This window comes from Rosa rugosa, chromosome 5, assembly GCF_958449725.1.
Source record: "Rosa rugosa chromosome 5, drRosRugo1.1, whole genome shotgun sequence".
In the NCBI taxonomy this organism is placed as follows: domain Eukaryota; kingdom Viridiplantae; phylum Streptophyta; class Magnoliopsida; order Rosales; family Rosaceae; genus Rosa; species Rosa rugosa.
The window spans coordinates 46,097,188-46,114,865 of record NC_084824.1 but is presented as its reverse complement, the minus strand read 5'-3'; the positions used below and the strand labels follow the sequence as shown (position 1 = coordinate 46,114,865).

The 17,678-nt window shown below is 46.2% G+C and overlaps 1 protein-coding gene and 1 long non-coding RNA gene across 5 annotated transcripts; both read right to left on the bottom strand.

Annotated features, from left to right (window-relative positions):
- Positions 1 to 1,861: 1,861 nt before the first annotated feature.
- LOC133708113 (9-cis-epoxycarotenoid dioxygenase NCED6, chloroplastic) lies at positions 1,862 to 3,908 on the bottom strand. Of its 2 annotated transcripts, XM_062133572.1 has the most exons (2): positions 3,783 to 3,842; positions 1,862 to 3,711 (listed from the first exon to the last, which is right to left on the bottom strand). In XM_062133572.1, exons 1-2 carry the CDS (start codon positions 3,840 to 3,842, stop codon positions 2,005 to 2,007), a joined length of 1,767 nt encoding a protein of 588 aa, XP_061989556.1. In that variant the 3' UTR covers positions 1,862 to 2,004. The 2 variants fall into 2 exon arrangements, with proteins under 2 accessions (XP_061989556.1, XP_061989557.1); XM_062133573.1 differs by having other exon boundaries at positions 1,862 to 3,908.
- A 10,617-nt stretch (positions 3,909 to 14,525) lies between these two features.
- On the bottom strand, positions 14,526 to 16,943 carry LOC133710167 (uncharacterized). Of its 3 annotated transcripts, none has more exons than XR_009846551.1 (5): positions 16,683 to 16,943; positions 16,466 to 16,555; positions 16,066 to 16,211; positions 15,522 to 15,607; positions 14,526 to 15,053 (listed from the first exon to the last, which is right to left on the bottom strand). It is a non-coding gene; the product is annotated as an uncharacterized LOC133710167 (long non-coding RNA). The 3 variants fall into 3 exon arrangements; XR_009846550.1 differs by having other exon boundaries at positions 14,526 to 15,058; positions 16,683 to 16,942; XR_009846552.1 differs by having other exon boundaries at positions 14,526 to 14,871; positions 16,683 to 16,942.
- Between the last annotated feature and the right edge of the window lie 735 nt (positions 16,944 to 17,678).

Genomic DNA, 17,678 nt, shown 5'->3' with positions numbered 1-17,678 from the left:
GTGCCATGGGCCATTGACACTGAGTTATTAGCAGTAATGGCGGTTGTTAAAGTGGCAAGTGATCGTAACTAGTTTCCTCTATGGTTAGAGACCGATTCAATGTTGGTTATGCACTATTTTAACAATCCATCCAGGGTGCCTTGGCGTCTTCGTACTAGATGGAAAAACTGTGTTGCTTCGATTCGCCAATTGCAAGTGCACATCTCCCATATCTATAGAGAAGGGAACCGTGTGGCCGACAAGCTGGCTAATTTTGGAGCCACGAATGACAATCCAACTTGGTGGGATTCAATTCCGCCTTTCCTGATTAGCGCTTTTGGTCATGACTATTCAGCCCAGACAGACTACGGGTTTCGCTAACTGGTTCAGTGCGTTAGTTTGGTTTCTCTAATTCATGACAGTTGGATCTCAGTTTCTCTTTTCCTGTGATCTTAATTGGTTCTTTAGCCAGTGCTCTCATGGGCTCCTTTCAGGAGTTCTAACTTGTACTTTCCTTTTCAGATGCTTGATTTCCTGTGTAAAGAGCTCGGGGTACAGGTTGTTATGTCCCCCCCGTTGCTTTCTTCCTCTATTAATTTGAATCGGGCGTGGGGCTGAGCCTCCCAGCTCGGCTGGGTTCCAAACCCTTTTAAAAAAAAAAAAAAAAAAAAAAAAAAGTAAGAATGATTCGCGCCGTGAGAGTTTTTTTTTTGGAGAAGTAAGGATCAATTAAGCTGCCTCAAGCTAGCCCAATGGGCTGTGAAAGGAATACACCGAACCAGTCTGATGGACATGCCCATACAGACAAATACTTAAAACAAAAATTAATTTTCTCCTGAGCTTCAAGAAATCCAGTATCAGAAAATTAATCATTAAAATAATAAAAACTAAAACATAGGCCTGATAAAAGACCCAGCCCACTACCGAAACCCTAGTTGTTGTTGTCCAGATTGCGCCGCGCCAAGGAGCCGCCTGAAACAAAACACCTAAAAATTCCGTTGTGATAAACCGATGCCAAACAAATTCCAAAATACAGATCAAGAGAGAAACAACAACCAATGGGATGAGATCCCTCACACCAGCATCATTCTCTCCACCAACAAGACCAAGAAAAAACCATGGCAGTCGACAAGGATCCGAGATCCAGGGCATGAGAGTTTGCTTGTAGTGGACTCGTAAGGTCGGTTATACATTTTTTTATAAGTTTTTTTAAGGAGGAGAAAAGAGTGTATACTTTGATATTACCTCGCTACTTCTTACTTAACTATTCTCACTTTATAAATAAAATAAGAAAAGTAACGGTGTTATTTAAGAAGCGGTTCTCTTTCCTTCCGAAAAGGGTATGAGTCTTACAGATACCACTGTTCAGTAGCTAATTAATATCTTCGAAATGTTTATGGCATAAAGAAAACAAAACAATAAATTGAAGAAAGATAAAATACATGAGAAACCATCTTTCATGTCGGTCTTTCTCATTGTTTTCTTGGTTTTCTTGGTTGCTAGAGTGCATACATATAGAAAGAGGGAGAACTCAAGAAGATCAATGAGGAGCGAAAGGTGACTGTGAATTAAAGGGAACCACCTGCAACCGGACCACATGTACACAAAAGTAGCCGGCCACGTGTCCCCAAGGAGAAGAGGCATGGTGGCAACGGCGGAACAAGAACAAATTGGAGACTATAATTCGGAAAACTAAAGGCATAAGCCTCAGATGATACGTTCACGGCAAACTAAACAACCAAGGAGATTCTGTAGAATGTGTTTTTTCATTTTTTTCTTAACAGTAACATAGGATAGTTTCCTTCTCCTTCATTATTATTATTATTTTTTTGGTCTGTCTTCTCCTTCATTAAGATTGCTATAGCTTTCTATAAAAAATTTAAAACATAGAAACAGAGACTAGCGACCAATAGAAATTTGCTATATTATATCAACTGCTACGAATCTTTTAATTACACATTGATATTAGATTAATGTATATGAAAACTATACATAAAACTATCAAACCACATATTCACTACTACTTTAACTCAAAGCCTGCTCCTTCAAATCTTGTTCACTAATAAATGTACCGTGGAATCCATAAGGAACTCTAGCAGGCAATCTCACTGAACCCACTTGCTTCATGCTTGAAGCATCCAAGATCAACATTTCTGATTTCTCCTCCCTCTCATCCCTCACAAAACCCATTAGATATCCCTCATCATCATCCCCCCCTTGTACAACTCCATTGTTTCCCACGCTGCCACTTCTCAATTTGGGTACGTAAAACGGCTCACCTCCGAACCGGCCAGTCCCGTACATATACTTGGTCACCGAACCGGTTTCCACATCCACCTTAGCGATGCCCGAACACTTGGGCCATGGCTCCGCTATAGCCATGTACAAATATCCAGTCTTTTGCCCTAGGAGCTGCTTGTTCACCACCCCCACTTCTAAATTTAAACCCGAGACAATGACCCGACGACTCGATTCTCCGGACCTCATGTTCATCCGGATTTCGGATAATTCAATCCGCAGTGGGTCAGTATTGTGCTCGTTAAAAACCGAGTCAGGCGGATTCATGCAGGAACCAATGACAACAATGATCGGGTCACCCGAGTCCGAAGTTTCCTCCCATGCATTGCACAAATGGAAACAAAAGCAATCGGGTACGTTGATCCATTGAATCCCCAACCCCTCTTCATCATTCTTGGGCAAAATTCCAAAGCGAGACATCTTTTTCGGGTCATAGATTACGGGCGACCCGCCTTTCATCATTTCGGATAGCTTGAATACAACTTGCTGGTCCGGGATCACAGCATAGTTCTCCGTTATGGCAAAGTCATGCACCATAGTAGGCTGCTCTAGTGTGATTCCCACCTCACGTGACTTTCTCCCGCACGTGTCAAACTTGTAGTATTTAAGGTGAGGTTTGTTGACCACGTCGTAGCTCAGCGCGTGGAGCTCACCCGTCACCGGGTCCACCTTTGGATGCGCAATCATAGGCCGGTCGAGACCACCGTTGAAATTGAACCGTCCGATCGTTTCGAGATCACCGTCACCTTTGACCTTAACATTGTAAGGGAGGTCATCCTCGGACATGGCTAATAAGCGTCCGTTGAAGTAGACCAAGCCGGCATTAGCCACGCCGATGCCTAGTGAGCCGTCAACCAAGCCGACTGCGGCTCGAGCCAAAAACAAGCCGAGCCGAGCCAAGCCCGAGTGCCCATGAAGCTCACCTATCGGCTTCGGAAACATCGGCCGCCCTAGCTTGGCTTCTTGCTTGAGCCGGCTCGTGCGGGTGTACCTACAAGAGTAGCTAGCTTTGTTACCCACGCCCAAAGTGAGCGCGTGGATCATACCGTCCCCATCAAACAAGTGATGACCACCCGAGGGCGTAAACATAGGATTAGCGCCGTTACGGACATAAACGCCACGTAAACAATCCGGGATTTGACCTAGTACGTCAAGCCCGTGCTGAACCGGACACTCCCGAACCGGCGCGAAGTTGCCGGATATCTGAACCGCCGGGTCGATAGTCTTGGGCAATTTTTGCTTCTTTTCTAGAGGCTCTATAACCACAGCTTCTAGTTTGTCTAATACTGAGGCTGCTAGTTTTTGAAGTGGGTTTAAGTGAGAAGGGTAACAGGGTTTGGTTGGGTCGACTATTTCAGGCACGGGCTCGACCAAGGGTTTAGTTTTTGGTAGGGGCAAAGATGGTTTCAATGGTTTCTGGGATTCTCGAGGTAGCTTTTTTCTCATTGGGTTGATGAGGATTTTGCATACTGCTGCGTTTTGAGTTGTGGGCGTGTGCGTTTTACTTGGAGTTTTAAGAGTGGAAGAGGACTGTGGAGGAGTAGTGATGAAATGCAAAGAGGCATGCATAACTACAAACCTAGCTTGAAAGAAAGAGGGAGGGAGGGATCGAGGGAGAGAGAGAGAGAGAGAGATGGGATCGAGAGGTGTGAAGAGAATGGTGGAGTGGAGTATTGGTTATATAATGGAGGTGGAAAGTGTTGAGTGGGTAAACAGAGCAAGTCCAGCTGGCAAGAGGAGAAGTGGACGCGTAGGAGATGAGTACGTACAAGTTGGATCTATTTTTGTATTTTGCCAAAAGAAGAACTATTTATGTATTCTACCCAAAAGTAGAAGTATTTTTATGTATAAACTTGTCTAGCCGCTTGTCATCGTTAAAATTTAGGTATGGTCCCCAAGAGTGTATGGTCTCCAGCTATTGGAACGAGTCCCACGGGGAACAAAGAAACACCAAACAGGGAAATTGCAGTTCTACAAAGGAAGGGACAAATTTGCATGTATATGGAAGGACACGTAATCCATATATATACGTAGTACGTGTGGTAGCTATTAGCTAATGGTTTTAGTTGGTCATTTATTGAGTCATGACTCATGAGTTTAAGTTTCATCTTCAGTAAAATTTGCAATCTTCCGTGGGTCGACAAAAGAAACTAGTGCAAATGAAACTCGCAGAGATTGTATTGTATTTGGCTTCCAACCCTTAAATTTGAGGTATCACATTTGACTTGGTATCTGATCCAAGATAGTCTGGCAACACTTAAGGATCGATGCTGAAATGAATAAGAGATTCATATTATTCTACACGCATATATACTGTGCTTTATTACATATAACAGCACTTTCCGTGGTTTAGACATACGACCAGTGGCTGAACTACGTAAAATTCTTGGAATATTTTATATAGTAAGTGTGCCATTTTTAAAGGGGTCTAACGTTGGTTCAGTTGGCAACTTGTGGAGTTGTGTTTTCTGAATCCCACCTTGGTTCGAGTCCCCACAACCCCTTATGTTGCTGTTTTCCCATTTCCTTCTCCTTTTTTGGCATTTTTTTCCCTTTTTTTTTTTTTTTGTCTTTTTCTGTTAATGTCTAAAAGTCCGGCGGTAGCTGAACCTTTGTTAACGCTGATCCGATGGGCGGATCGATACTTGTGATGTTCTCAAAGCCTCCGCTACCTGTCAAGTAAAATACAAAGGGCGTCAGAGGGAGATCGCGTTGGGCGGTCTTCAACTCTCCGATGCCTAAGTTAGTCAATGTATTTATGTTGACAGAGTAACAGTAGGTAAGTATTGAATGCGTAATTAATGAGGAGAGAGGGGAGAACCTTTTATAGGTGAGGAGGAGGCTGACCTCCTCCTTGTTTTCGATGTGAGACTGAAGTGCTTTAGTTCCCAGTTTCAGAAGCTTCTGATGCTATCTTGGCGCGGCCCGTGGCGGCGCGTCGAAGGTGATCTGGAGGTGCTCTGCCGCTGGGGTTGTAGCCCGCCTGGCGGTGTGTCTGCATGTCATTCCTCTGGTTGGAATTAGTACCTTTGGCGGTACAATGAGCGTGGCCCATTATAGCTAATTATGCTTGCAAATGTACATGTATGTACAAGTCCCCCAAGTCCCCAGTCAAGGAGGGCAATCTTGGTTGGGGAGTTGCTCGGCGGTTTGAAGCGTTTTGTTCCGCTAGACTTGCAAGAGCATAATTAGCGTCAGTGCGTTGTCAACCATGGATTTTGTGAGCAAACGCTTTATACCCTTTCGGGTGGGCCCCTGCTAGGCCCCCCAGGGAGTCCCCCACTCCCCGGCTAAGATAGACCTCCGGATGGTCGGCAAATTGTTTGTTGAGGGGGAGCTGCTCGGAGCAGAGGGTGTTGGGTAGCGAACCCAATCTTAGCACCCGAGTGACGGGGGTCAACGTGCCTGATCAGGGCCGTCGTAGACTGTTGACAAATCCCCGTGTCCCGTAGGGACGGTCTGACCGTAACGCCGCGTGGCGGTCGTTGTCAGAGTGAGGCGTGGCATCGGGATCCGCCGCTGGCGGATATCCCCCCACTGACTGCAGCAGGAAGCAGCGTCCAGTAGACGTGCCTGGCGGTACTTTATTGAGCGATATTGCGCTGAATAAAGCACACAATTTGCAAGATGAAAGGGGGGGTCCGCCAGATATGTGTGGCGGAAGACGCCCCGCTTGCAGGGTGGCAAGGCAGAAGTTTCGCTGGCGGTGTTTCGCTCAGCGGAGACTTCGTCTCTTGGAAGATGACAAGAGAGAAGTTCCGCTGGCGGGGTTTCGCTCAGCGGAGACTTCGTCTCTTGGAAGATGACAAGGGAGAAGTTCCGCTGGCGGGGTTTCGCTCAGCGGAGACTTCGTCTCTTGGAAGATGACAAGGGAGAAGTTCCGCTGGCGGGGTTTCGCTCAGCGGAGTCTTCGTCTCTTGGAAGATGACAAGGGAGAAGTTCCGCTGGCGGGGTTTCGCTCAGCGGAGACTTCGTCTCTTGGAAGATGACAAGGGAGAAGTTCCGCTGGCGGGGTTTCGCTCAGCGGAACTTCATGACAAGGGAGAAGTTTCGCTGGCGGGGTTTCGCTCAGTGGAGACTTCGGGCGGTTGGGGAAGTCATCCGCAGTGGTTACTTCCATCAGACGCTTCGTCTGGTGGTGGTTGACACGTGTTCAACCCGTAGAGGGTTAGCGTGCGGGGGTTTGTCTCCTAAGGCTAGCCGTCTTCTCGCCATAAATGATAGTAATTATGGATTTCGTAACCGAGGCGACGCCTCGGTTAATCCTGAGAGTAAGTGGGGGTCTGCGACACGTGTACGGCTGCTGTAAGATGTCGTTTTTTGAGCGGACGGCTGAGAACGTGCTGATATTGACATAAAAGGGGGGGAAACGCAGCGAGATTTGACACTTTGGTAAAAGCTTCAAACTCAGTCGTCGTCTTCTCGCTCTGTTCGTCCGAGACCGAAGAAAGAGGTTGCCGGAGCCTTGAGATTCCGTTCCCGGAGAAACGACGATCTCACCCCCCGCAAGATTGCTGCGCACCATCACACCGTAGGCTTCAACACCGAGGTTGGTATCTGGATTCCATTTTCCCTGTTTCATTGAATCTGTCGTTTTCTGGGTCTTTGTTGTTTTTGGATTTGGGATGGTTTCTGTTATTTGGCGTGTTTTGAGGTGTGAAGTGAGATTTGGGGGGGGGGGGGGGGGGGGTTGGGTTATGGTGGTTGGTAGGGAGTTGGCGTTTAGGGATGAGGTAGATGGTCGAATCTGGGTTGAGTGTGTTTGTTCTTATTTTGGCATTTTCTGGGTAAATTGTTCTTGATGTTCTTGGCTATAACTGATATGAGAATAGGCTAGATCTGTGTTTATGCTAACTGGTGTGGGTTTTAGGGTTTGGGATGGCTAACGTCATAGAGATTTCGAGCAGTGAGGATTCCGGGTCTGACGTGTCGTTCAGCGCGGCGGATAAGATATTTATTGACTCGTTGCGTCCGTCTGCCCATGCAGGAACCTCACTGCCGGAACCGCTAGAGGTAGAGCCGCTACAGACCATACCTTGGGAAGTAGCTATGGGTCGTGGTCCACGTCCAGAGAGCTCTAGGGCGGGTGAGGCCGCTGCTGCCAAAGCTAGGTGCGACGAGCGTTTGGCGAGCAATAACGCTGCCAGCGGCTCCGCTGGGGAAGAAGAAACAGCGGGGGAGGATGCTGAGTCGGCGTGGTTCCTCGAGGATGGCACCGCCGTTGACGAGGCAGGAGGGCGGATGAATGCCGCCGCCGTCACTCGAATGAAGAGGACGTTCCGGTTGCCGGGGTCGGTGAAACTACGCCCGCCGACGGTAGATGAAAAGGCGTCGATTCTCCCAGAGGGGTTTGCGGCGGCGCACGAGGCGATATTCCGCCAAGGAGTGACACTCCCGCTGGTGCCCAATCTTCAAATCTTGGTGTGCGAGTTTGGCCTTGCCTTCGGTCAGATTTGCCCCAACATGTGGCGGTTGATGCTGGCGATGAACTCACTGTGGCTACTGTCCGGGTGCGAGGGGCCTACTGTGGCGGAAGTGCTTCACTTCTACGAGTTAGTCTACGTGAAGCGCCAGGGTTGCAGAGGGCAAGTGAACCTGAGCCGCCGCCAGGGAGCGCCCAAGCTGATCGAGAAACTAAGGGATTCAATGTCCTACTGGCGGGGGACCTTCTGCGTCGCCACGGATGGGTGGGAGTATCAGGCTGGGGCGAACGAGGAAGGGCCGACGTTTAGGATTAAGTCGGAGTTCCAACCTATTCGAGGTTGGTAACCAGTTTCCGCTGAATGTAGCTGGTGGGTGCTTGTATTTTGCAAATCTACCTTTACTAATCGATTTGTGTTTGTGCAGCGGGATTGCGGTACAACTTAACGCGCGAGGAGGAGTGTCGCGTGGCACGGATCAGAGGTTGTTGGCGGAACCGCAACCTGCTGGACTTCCGACTTCTGACTGGTTGGGAGTTGCTAGTCGAGCAGAAATTAACTCGCTCCATTGGTAAGAAATTTCCGCCATACTGCTCCTTTTTTGCAATAAGTAGCCCAGACTGATTGGTTTAGTTTTTTTTTTTTAGAAACGCCGCCAGGTAACAAATCGAGCCGCGACGCTTTCGAAAAACCAATGGACCGCGCGGAGATTGATAACTTCCTGGAGACAATGTACGCCGAGGGGTTGGCGGCCCAGAAGACCGTAGTGAACCCCGAGACACTGGCGCTGAGCCAGTCGGAGGTTCCGGTGGTGTTGCAAATGCCACTCCACTCTCACCTTGGCGATGATGGCCTGCCCGTCGTTTAGGCGGGGGTCCCCGTAACAGGCTGCAAAAAAGGGGCCGCAACAGCGGCTGCTACGAAGTAGAGGGTACCCGCCAACAGGCGTGGTTCCCAGAAAGAAAAGCCGGTGCAGCCGGCAGGGACTGTCACCGCCCCAAGGGAGGAACCGCTGCCGAGGGTGACGAGGGCTGCTGGCGGGAACACGAGGGTGCTTGAGAGGAAGCGCCGGCAGATAGACTCCCCCGACGAGGAAGAGGGGGAGGACGTGGAGATTGTCAGGGGCCGGCAGCAGAAGAAAGCCCGTCAAGCCCCGCTCAAAGCTGCTGTGGTGGAAGGGGAGGCGCCCGCCGCCAGTGACCTGGACTCCTTCGCCGCCTACGCGGAGTTTATGACAGATGGCGAGAGGGAGTTCCTCTTCCACCTGTGCGAAAGGCTAGGGTTTGGCGGCCTAGCGGGGATCTCACGCCCAACCGCGATTGACCAATCGCCCTACAGCTCGGCGTTTGGTCAGATTTCAGCTGGCCTCCACGACATGTTTGAGGCGGCAAAGAAGCAGCCTCTGGTCGAAGGGGAGCTGAGGGAGGAGATTCAAAGCCTCCAGAGGGAGCTGGCGGAGGAGAGGAGAAGCTGGCGGATACAGAAAGGCGGCTGGTCAAGGCGGAATGCGACTTTGCTGACGTCCGTGGTAAGCTCAATGTGGCCATCGAGCGGGACCTGGAGAGGAATGACCGCGTCTCCAAGTTGGAGGAGGACATCGCCCTGCTGGAGGAGCGGATAGCCGCTAAGGACAAGAAGCTTATCATTGTGCAGCGGGAGTCCATCGCCAGGGCGACGGAGCTGAAGCGGCTGGAAGGCCAGGTTGTCCGCCTGAGGGCTGAAGGGAAAACTGTCGCGGCCACCGCTGTTGAAGTATTCAAGCAGTCGGCGGAGTACGCGAAGGCGATGACCGAGTCCGCGAAGGCCGGGGCCTTGGAAAACATAGAAATGCTGAAGCGGAAGGGCGCCATCGACTTCGTCAAAGCGTCACAGCCCGATGCGCCGCCGGCCAAGAGTGCCCCGCCGGAGAAAGAGGTCGTACCTGCCCCAGCGGGAGGTGCCCGCTCAGGCAGTGGGGAAAGCGGTGCACATCCGACGGAAGGGTCCCAACAGACTCCCAATCCCACACCGTCGGAGGTGTCGCGTGCTGGATTCCTGGCGGCGCACACCCGGGCGGACGACACCATAGAGACCCCCAGTCCGACAGCTCGAGGGTCCGATCAAACGAGTCGAGCGATCGTGCCGCCGCCTGCTGAAGCAGAAGATGCCGAGGGCAACCCCTGAAGCCAGCTGGGACCGCCATAGATTCTCTTGTTTTTTTTGTGTAGCCGCTGAGGCAAAATAACTTGTAACAAAAATTTTGAAATGGAATGAAGTTTTCGACGTTGTGTTTGCTATGATGTGTTTGCACCGCTAGCACCTTGACTTATATTTTTCTTTTGTCAATCAATGAAACATTAAAAGAATTAAGATTGGTCCAAGTGCACCACGTAGCGGACGAGGTCCGCTGACGATTGCTGGCGTTGCCAGTTGCCCTCAGTGCTAGGCTTGGTAACAATGGTTTGAATAATTCCTCGTTTCATTGATAGCTGATTGATCAGCGTGTACAAAAGTGGGGTAGTACCCGTTGGGTAGCTTCCCTTAGCTAAATATTGAACAAAAATTTAGCTAAGTCAAGATGCTCCTGGGTAGCGGATGACTATTTGTAATAATACCGAAGGTGTTCGATATTCCAAGGGTGGGTCGTCGTGACGCCATCCTTGTCTATTAAGTAGAAGGTGCCTGGGCTAACGACTTCCACAATTTTGTATGGACCTTCCCACGTTGGGCGGAGTTTTGTTGGCGGTGGAATTACTTCCTTCATTACCCAGTCCCCCAATTGGAGGTTCCGGGCCTTGACTCTGGCGTTGTAGAAACGCGATACCCGTTGTTTGTTTTGCAAGTTGCGCAAATGGGCCTTGTGTCTTTTTTCTTCTAGGAGGTCCCTGTCCAGGTTGACGCCGTCGCTGTTGGTCTCTGGGCAGTAGCCTTCGACCCTAGCGGTAGGCCGCGTTACTTCAATAGGTAGGACAGCCTCTGTTCCGAACATCATACAAAAGGGTGTTTCGCCGGTGGCGGAAGTTGAAGTTGTCCGGATAGCCCATAGAACTTCTGGCAGCTTCTCCGCCCATAAACCCTTGGCGTCGTCGAGCTTCTTTTTTAGCAGCTTCTTGATTATCTTGTTTGCTGCTTCGACCTGGCCGTTGGTTTGAGGATGGGCGACAGATGCAAAGCTCAACTTGGTGCCGAGGTTGGCGGTAAAGGAGATGAGTTCCTTGTTGTTGAACTGTGTGCCGTTGTCTGTAATGATTGTATGTGGGACACCATAGCGGCAATAGATGTTCTTCCAGAGGAAGTGAATTACCTTGGCGGTAGTTATTGCCGTCAGTGGCTCCGCCTCTATCCACTTGTTGTTGTAGTCGATGGCGACGATGATGTATTTGAACTGGCCCTTGGCGGTTTGGAACTTTCCCATCAAATCGAGGCCCCACGTGGAGTGAATCCATGGGCCGATGATAATTGACAGCGGCTCTGCCGGTGCATGTGGGAGATCTGCAAATTGTTGGCATTTGTGGCAAGATCTCGAAATCCGCCTGGCGTCATCACCAAGTGTGGGCCAGAAGTAGCCCTGTCGCATTGTGCGGTTGGCCAAGGATCTAGCGCCTGAATGGTTTCCGCATTCTCCGCCATGGATTTCCGCTAGGACGGCCTTTCCCTCCTCTGGGGTTAGGCAGCGGAGGTTGGGATGAGTGAATCCTTGGCGGTAAAGTTTACCATTCTGGATGTTGTAGCGGGTTGCTCTCCTCTTGAGCTGTCGCGCCTGAACTTTGTCCTCCGGCAATGTGCCGTTGCGTTTGTATGCAATGATCTCGTCCATCCAGCTGGGGCTGACCTCAATGCTGAAGATCTCCGCCAGGGTCTTTGTGATACTCGGCCTGTCAAGGCACTCCACTCTTGTGTCCGCTGTGAAAGTTTAGAGAGAAAATGAGAGAAGCAAAACTGAATACGAGTCTATTTGATTAATCTCGGAGAGTTAGGTACAAGTACAGCTTATATACTCAACAGGGAGAGAGCAGAATTGATCCACGTGTCCTACATCTGGAGACTTCTACCTAACTACCTAATCATGCACTAATTAATCCTAACAGCCAATTAACAAGTGAAACAGCTAATTAACAACAGTTGAGCTAATTAACTAATTAATAGCAGTTCTTCTAACACCCCTCCTCAGCTTGATGTGAGGGAACCAACGTCAAGCTGCTGCAGAGGTAAGAGTGTTGAGGGAAGCAAAGCCCTTTAGTAAACAAATCAGCAAGTTGCTCTTTGGAGGCAACAAATTGTAATCGGATAGTCCCTGCCTTTACTTTGTCCCTGGTAAAATGAACATCTACTTCGATATGCTTCAGTTTGGAATGATGAACAGGGTTAGTAGCTAATGCCAATGCTGAGATATTATCACAATGAAGAGTAGGTGTGGTCTCAAGCTCAATATGTAGATCTTTAAGCAGGTGTAAAAGCCATTGAAGCTCAGAAGTTGTGTCAGCCATACTTCGATATTCTGCCTCAGTTGATGATCTTGACACAGCAGTTTGCTTTTTGCTACACCAAGAAATAGGAGATTGATTGAGCAAAATGACAAACCCTGTGGTAGATTTACGATCATTAGGATCTCCAGCCCAGTCGGCATCACTATAGGCTTGGAGACTCACAGGAAGGTCAACATCACCATGTGCTTGAAGTTTTAGTGGAAACTCAGGATTAGCACCCCTCCTGAAGACAATGCCATGATCTAAAGTGCCCTTGATATATCTAAGGATACGCTTAGCTGCATGAAGATGATCTTCAGTTGGTGCTTGAAGAAATTGACAGATGTTATTAACACTATAAGCTATATCTGGTCGAGTGAAAGTAAGATATTGCAGGCAACCAACCAAACTTCTGAAGTGAGCAATATCATGAGAGGCTAAAGGAGTACCAACGTCCTTAAGAAGCTTAACACCAGATTGACATGGAGTGAGGTGAGTGTGACAGTCATCTAGGCCAACTTTGTGTAACAGATCCTTGGCATATTTAAACTGAGAAACAAATAGACCATTTTGGACAGACTTGATTTCCAAACCCAAGAAATAATGCAGATCACCCAAATCCTTCATTTCAAATTCAGTTTGTAATTGCATCTTGATCTCGGCAATGAGAGATTCACTAGTACCAGTGATAATAATGTCATCCACATACAGGAGCAGATAGACTTTGGATGAACCAGTAACCTTGACAAAGAGAGAAGGATCTGCAGAAGAAGATGTGAAGCCAAGAGTAGGAAGAAATGCTGTGAACTTGTCATTCCAAGCCCTAGGAGCCTGCTTTAAGCCATATAAAGACTTGTTCAGCTTGCAGACATGAGTGGGATAAGTAGGATGTTCAAATCCTCCAGGCTGTTGCATATAGACCTCCTCATGTAATTCTCCATGCAAGAAGGCATTCTTGACATCCATTTGATGTAATTTCCACCCATAATATGCAGCTAGACCAAGAATAAGTCGAACAGTAGTATGTCTCACAACTGGAGAGAATGTTTCTTCATAATCAACCCCATATTCTTGGCTAAACCCTCTTGCAACGAGCCTTGCTTTATGCCTTGCCACAGTACCATCTGCATTTCTTTTGATTTTAAAAATCCACTTGCAAGAAACAAGATTCTTATCAGGTGGGAGAGGCACCAAGGTCCAGGTGTTTTGATGCATGAGAGCAGCATATTCCTCTTGCATGGCTTGATGCCAAACTGGAATGTGCAAAGCTGATTTATAGTTTGTAGGCTCAGTTTGATCAGAATTAGCAGCTGTACTACTCAAGATTGAAAGACAACATGTTTTCTGCTTCACAATACCTCTCTTACTTCGAGTGAGCATGGAATGATCATTGACAGTTGAGGTTTCCAATCCGGCAATGGGATGCAGAATATTAGAAGTAGAGATTTGATGTGTAGGTCTATCAGATGCACATTCCAAGGTAATAGAGAGACCATTTCCAGGCTGAGTATCAACAGACACAGTTCCATTTTCTTCACCAAAATGTATCAGTGTGTGTGTGTCTGTGTCTAGGACATCAGAAGAATGAGTTGGAGGAATAATAGGATCTTGTGACTGATTATCAGAAGATAGAGTATCTGACTGAGATGCAGGACTAATCATAGAGGCATTGTGATTTTCATTAGAAAAAGATTGATGTAAACTTGGAGGAGAAGGAATGGACTGACCTGGAGAAGATGTGACTGCTGCAGTAACCTGAGTACTTGTGTGTTGGACAGGTGAGGGCACACTATGCCAAAAAATGAATCAGACGACAGTTTTTCACTGTCGTCTGATAGTGAAAATTGCTGTTGTTAATACTCCTGCCATCTGATGCAGGTATCAGACGACAGCGCGAAACTGTTGTCTGAATCCAATTTGGACAAGCGCTAGTATTAATATGCATGTTGTCTGAATACCAGAAAGGACGACATACGACTGTGTAGAGTCCGTTGTGCAAGTCATATTAAGTCAACAGCAATCTCATGAAAAGTAACTTTTGAAGCAAAGTTTGACAAGATCAGTTGTGTATAAACTGTTGTCCCTTTAAATGTTCTACATCATTTTTTTGAGATAACGCTGTTGTCTGAATTGAGACAAAACAACAGAAGTTTGTAGAAAGCATTGTGTGTTTGGGTGTGATACTACAGAACATGGTACTTTATTGTTGTGTTTTTTCTAGTTGGGCAATTAAAATTGTTTGAAAAGTATTGTAGTTAGATTGTTCATACAACAGTTTTTGAATACCATTTTATAATGTTCCATTGTCAGACAATTGTTAGACAATAGTTTTCATTTGGAATGAAATGGTACGAGAGAGTCACAAGACATTATGCACATAGCATTTAACCAAAACCAATTGACCAACAGTCAAAAACATATCCATTGATTAAACATTCAAAACCAATTCATTCCATCATCACCCCAACATTAACATACTAACCCTACCTAAACATAAAGCCCAAAAACATCAAGGCCAGAAACATATTGTACTAGTCCACTTCCTTGTACGTCTTCATCAACTTCCGAACTCTATACCTTTCCTTCCTCTTCCTTCTCAGCAACAAGATATCCAAAGTAGAACCCGACACCAAACTGACCAGTCATGCTAACATCAGCTCCAGCAGCCTAGACTTCCATGAATTCCTTGGTGCTAGACCTTGCAATGGCACCAAGGTTATTGACCAAATCTGAAAACACAAATAGAGCAAACTCATTAAGTACCATATATAACATCGATTTCAATATTGCAATACAGAAAAAGGGCAACTAAATGGTACATCATTTTGCTTCCCTGTACTCTTTCTTTTAAGTGTCATTTGTCTTTGATTGTACACTGAAGAAGGCTCTAAAACCTCATAAAAGCTGGTATCTAACCTGACAAAACACAGAATTAACTCACTAAGCTCTGAAACAATATTGAATGGTGTATCAAGTTTAAAATTTGAACAAAGGCAACAATATATCAAGTGAAGTGTTCTGAACAAGCAAGTTTAAGAACTATACAGATCTAATGCCCACCACCTCTTCTCTTTCACTTTTACTTTCGAGTTTGAATCAAAGGGTTATAAGGCTCTGCCTTTTGGCTAAAGTTGGAAGCTGATATCAGAAATTTCTGAGACTGACTTCTGACTTCGGAAATTCATAACTAATTGCAGAAAATTCCGTTTTGGGTGATTCCAGTTCTAAATGACTCTTTAAGATGTCTACTAAAACACTTTAGAAGAAGCCAACCTCAAATTCCCAGTAGATCAGTACAGTTTGACAAAAGAAAGTGACTGGGTCGAAATTCCAGAAATATGAATCAGAAAATCATAGGTGTGTTAACTGTGTATGTTACCTTTATTACGAACCTTCAGCATGAGTGCTCCTTGTCAGGGACTGGCTATAGATTAGTTCCTTTACGAACATGTTGATCTATGATATCTGAAAAAAGGAAGGCAATATTCATGTTAAATTTGAAACATGGTCCCATGAAACTGCTATGGAAAACAATCATTTTTCATATATGATAGAGTAGCTTTATGCAGCTTTATTACATGTACAATAGAGGGTGAGAGAATACATGATATTGGACTTTATTACAACGTACTTTCTTCTGAAGTTCCTCCAAATAGCTATCAAAATAATCCTGCGGTCTCTATCTCTTTCAACTACTTTGAAACGTTCATCATACTCAAATATGCTCTCTAATTTGCTGAATGATATATATATATATATATATATATATATATATATATATATATATATATATATATATAGGCCCCAATCTACCTCTTTGAATAAGTTGCGATGAACCTGAAGCCAACTCCAAGTTCAACATCAAACAACTTTGTAATTGGCTCTATCAAAATACCAGCAAAGTAGAACAAAACAAAGCTCACCTGAAGCTCTTGGAGAATAGAAGACTGGAAGAGACCGACACTGGTGAGAGGACCACTCAGACTGATCTCAATGTAGACGGGCCCACCTCTTGAACCCGAGAGCTCCTCCTCCTCACCACTAAAGCCATTAACGTCTTCAACATAGTCTTTCATCAATCAAATCGAACAAAGATTTGATCTTTAGTTACACGAGTCGAAACAGTCCACAATTTTGAACAAAGCAGAAGAAATACAAGTATACCAATCAACAAATTGATATATCAGACACCCAAAAGCAGAAAGAAATCCATTGTTTCACACATCAAATCAACCGAATGAATCATGACAGATCGAATCAATCGAATAAAAAAAAACAAAAGAAATTTCAAGGACAGATCGAGTTTTTGAGAGAGGGACATACGAGGATTAAAAGGACTATACTGGTAGTCGGAGAGCTCCTTCTTGCGAACTAGTTGGAGGGAGCCGCTTCACGAACCCATCTCAATTTAAACTGATCATGAGAGACAGTTTGGGTTTGAGAGACAGATCGATCAAAAAATGAAAACCCAGAAAGTAAAACGAAGAAAGTTTTTGGGTTTGAGAGACAATCAGACAGATTGATCAACTATTCGACTTACCGTCACCGGAGTCACCGTTGAGGAGAGCGAGGGCCATCGACGGCCGAGGAGAGAGGCTGAGAGGGAGAGGGCCCGTGCCGGAGAGACTAGAGAGAGAGAGAGAGGAGAGATGGCGACTGCAGTTTAGGTTTTGCCGTTTTGACAAGCTGAGGCGGGCAAAGTCGAGAGAAGAGAGAGGTGAAGAGCACAGGAGCTGTGGAGCTGGGCCTCTGAGAGAAGAGAGAGGTGGAATCTGAACCATTTATTTCTTTCTCCAAGATAAAATCAGGAGTTTTGTGAAAAGGGGGAAATTTAAGTTTTGGCCAAAAAATAGGCGGGTAAAAGTCGATGGAGTGAACCAGAAAATTGAGTTATCTTTCTCCAAGATAAAGACTCATTGTATTTTATTGAACATATTTAATACACACACTGAAGGTGGAAGTCACTGAAATTTTTACCACTACCATATATTCATATACGGACGACATCCAACGGTGCATTTTAAAAAATTTCATTTCGTCCCCCAATTTGCTCATGGAGGATAACAAGCCTAATAAACGAGTTATACTACATTAATAGGCATATAAGGATTATGTGCGATCCAAAAATTTTGAAATGGAAATCGACCAATCTGAAAATTCTCATATGTTTATACAACATTGATAGGTATTGTGTAAAAAAATTAGGTCGATCTGCCATGAATAAGGCGCCCAACGTAGCGGTCAACGCTTTGCACAAGCAAACTTCCCTAAGGGGAGCGGCACCATGCGCGGACAAACGTTGCAGAATTTTGACATCCGTAAGTAGACCCCTTACTCATGAGAGCGTGGGAGCTGAAAGATCGAAAAAAGTGAATTGCCAAGGACCGGTTAAGAGCATATTTGTTTTATGTTCTATTTAGGGTATTGAGTTGACCGGGTAGATCGAGGTCCAACCGAATGCGGAAATTGTTGAAATTTCTACCACTAACATATATTCATATGCAAACAACATCCAGCGGTTCATTTTAAAAAATTC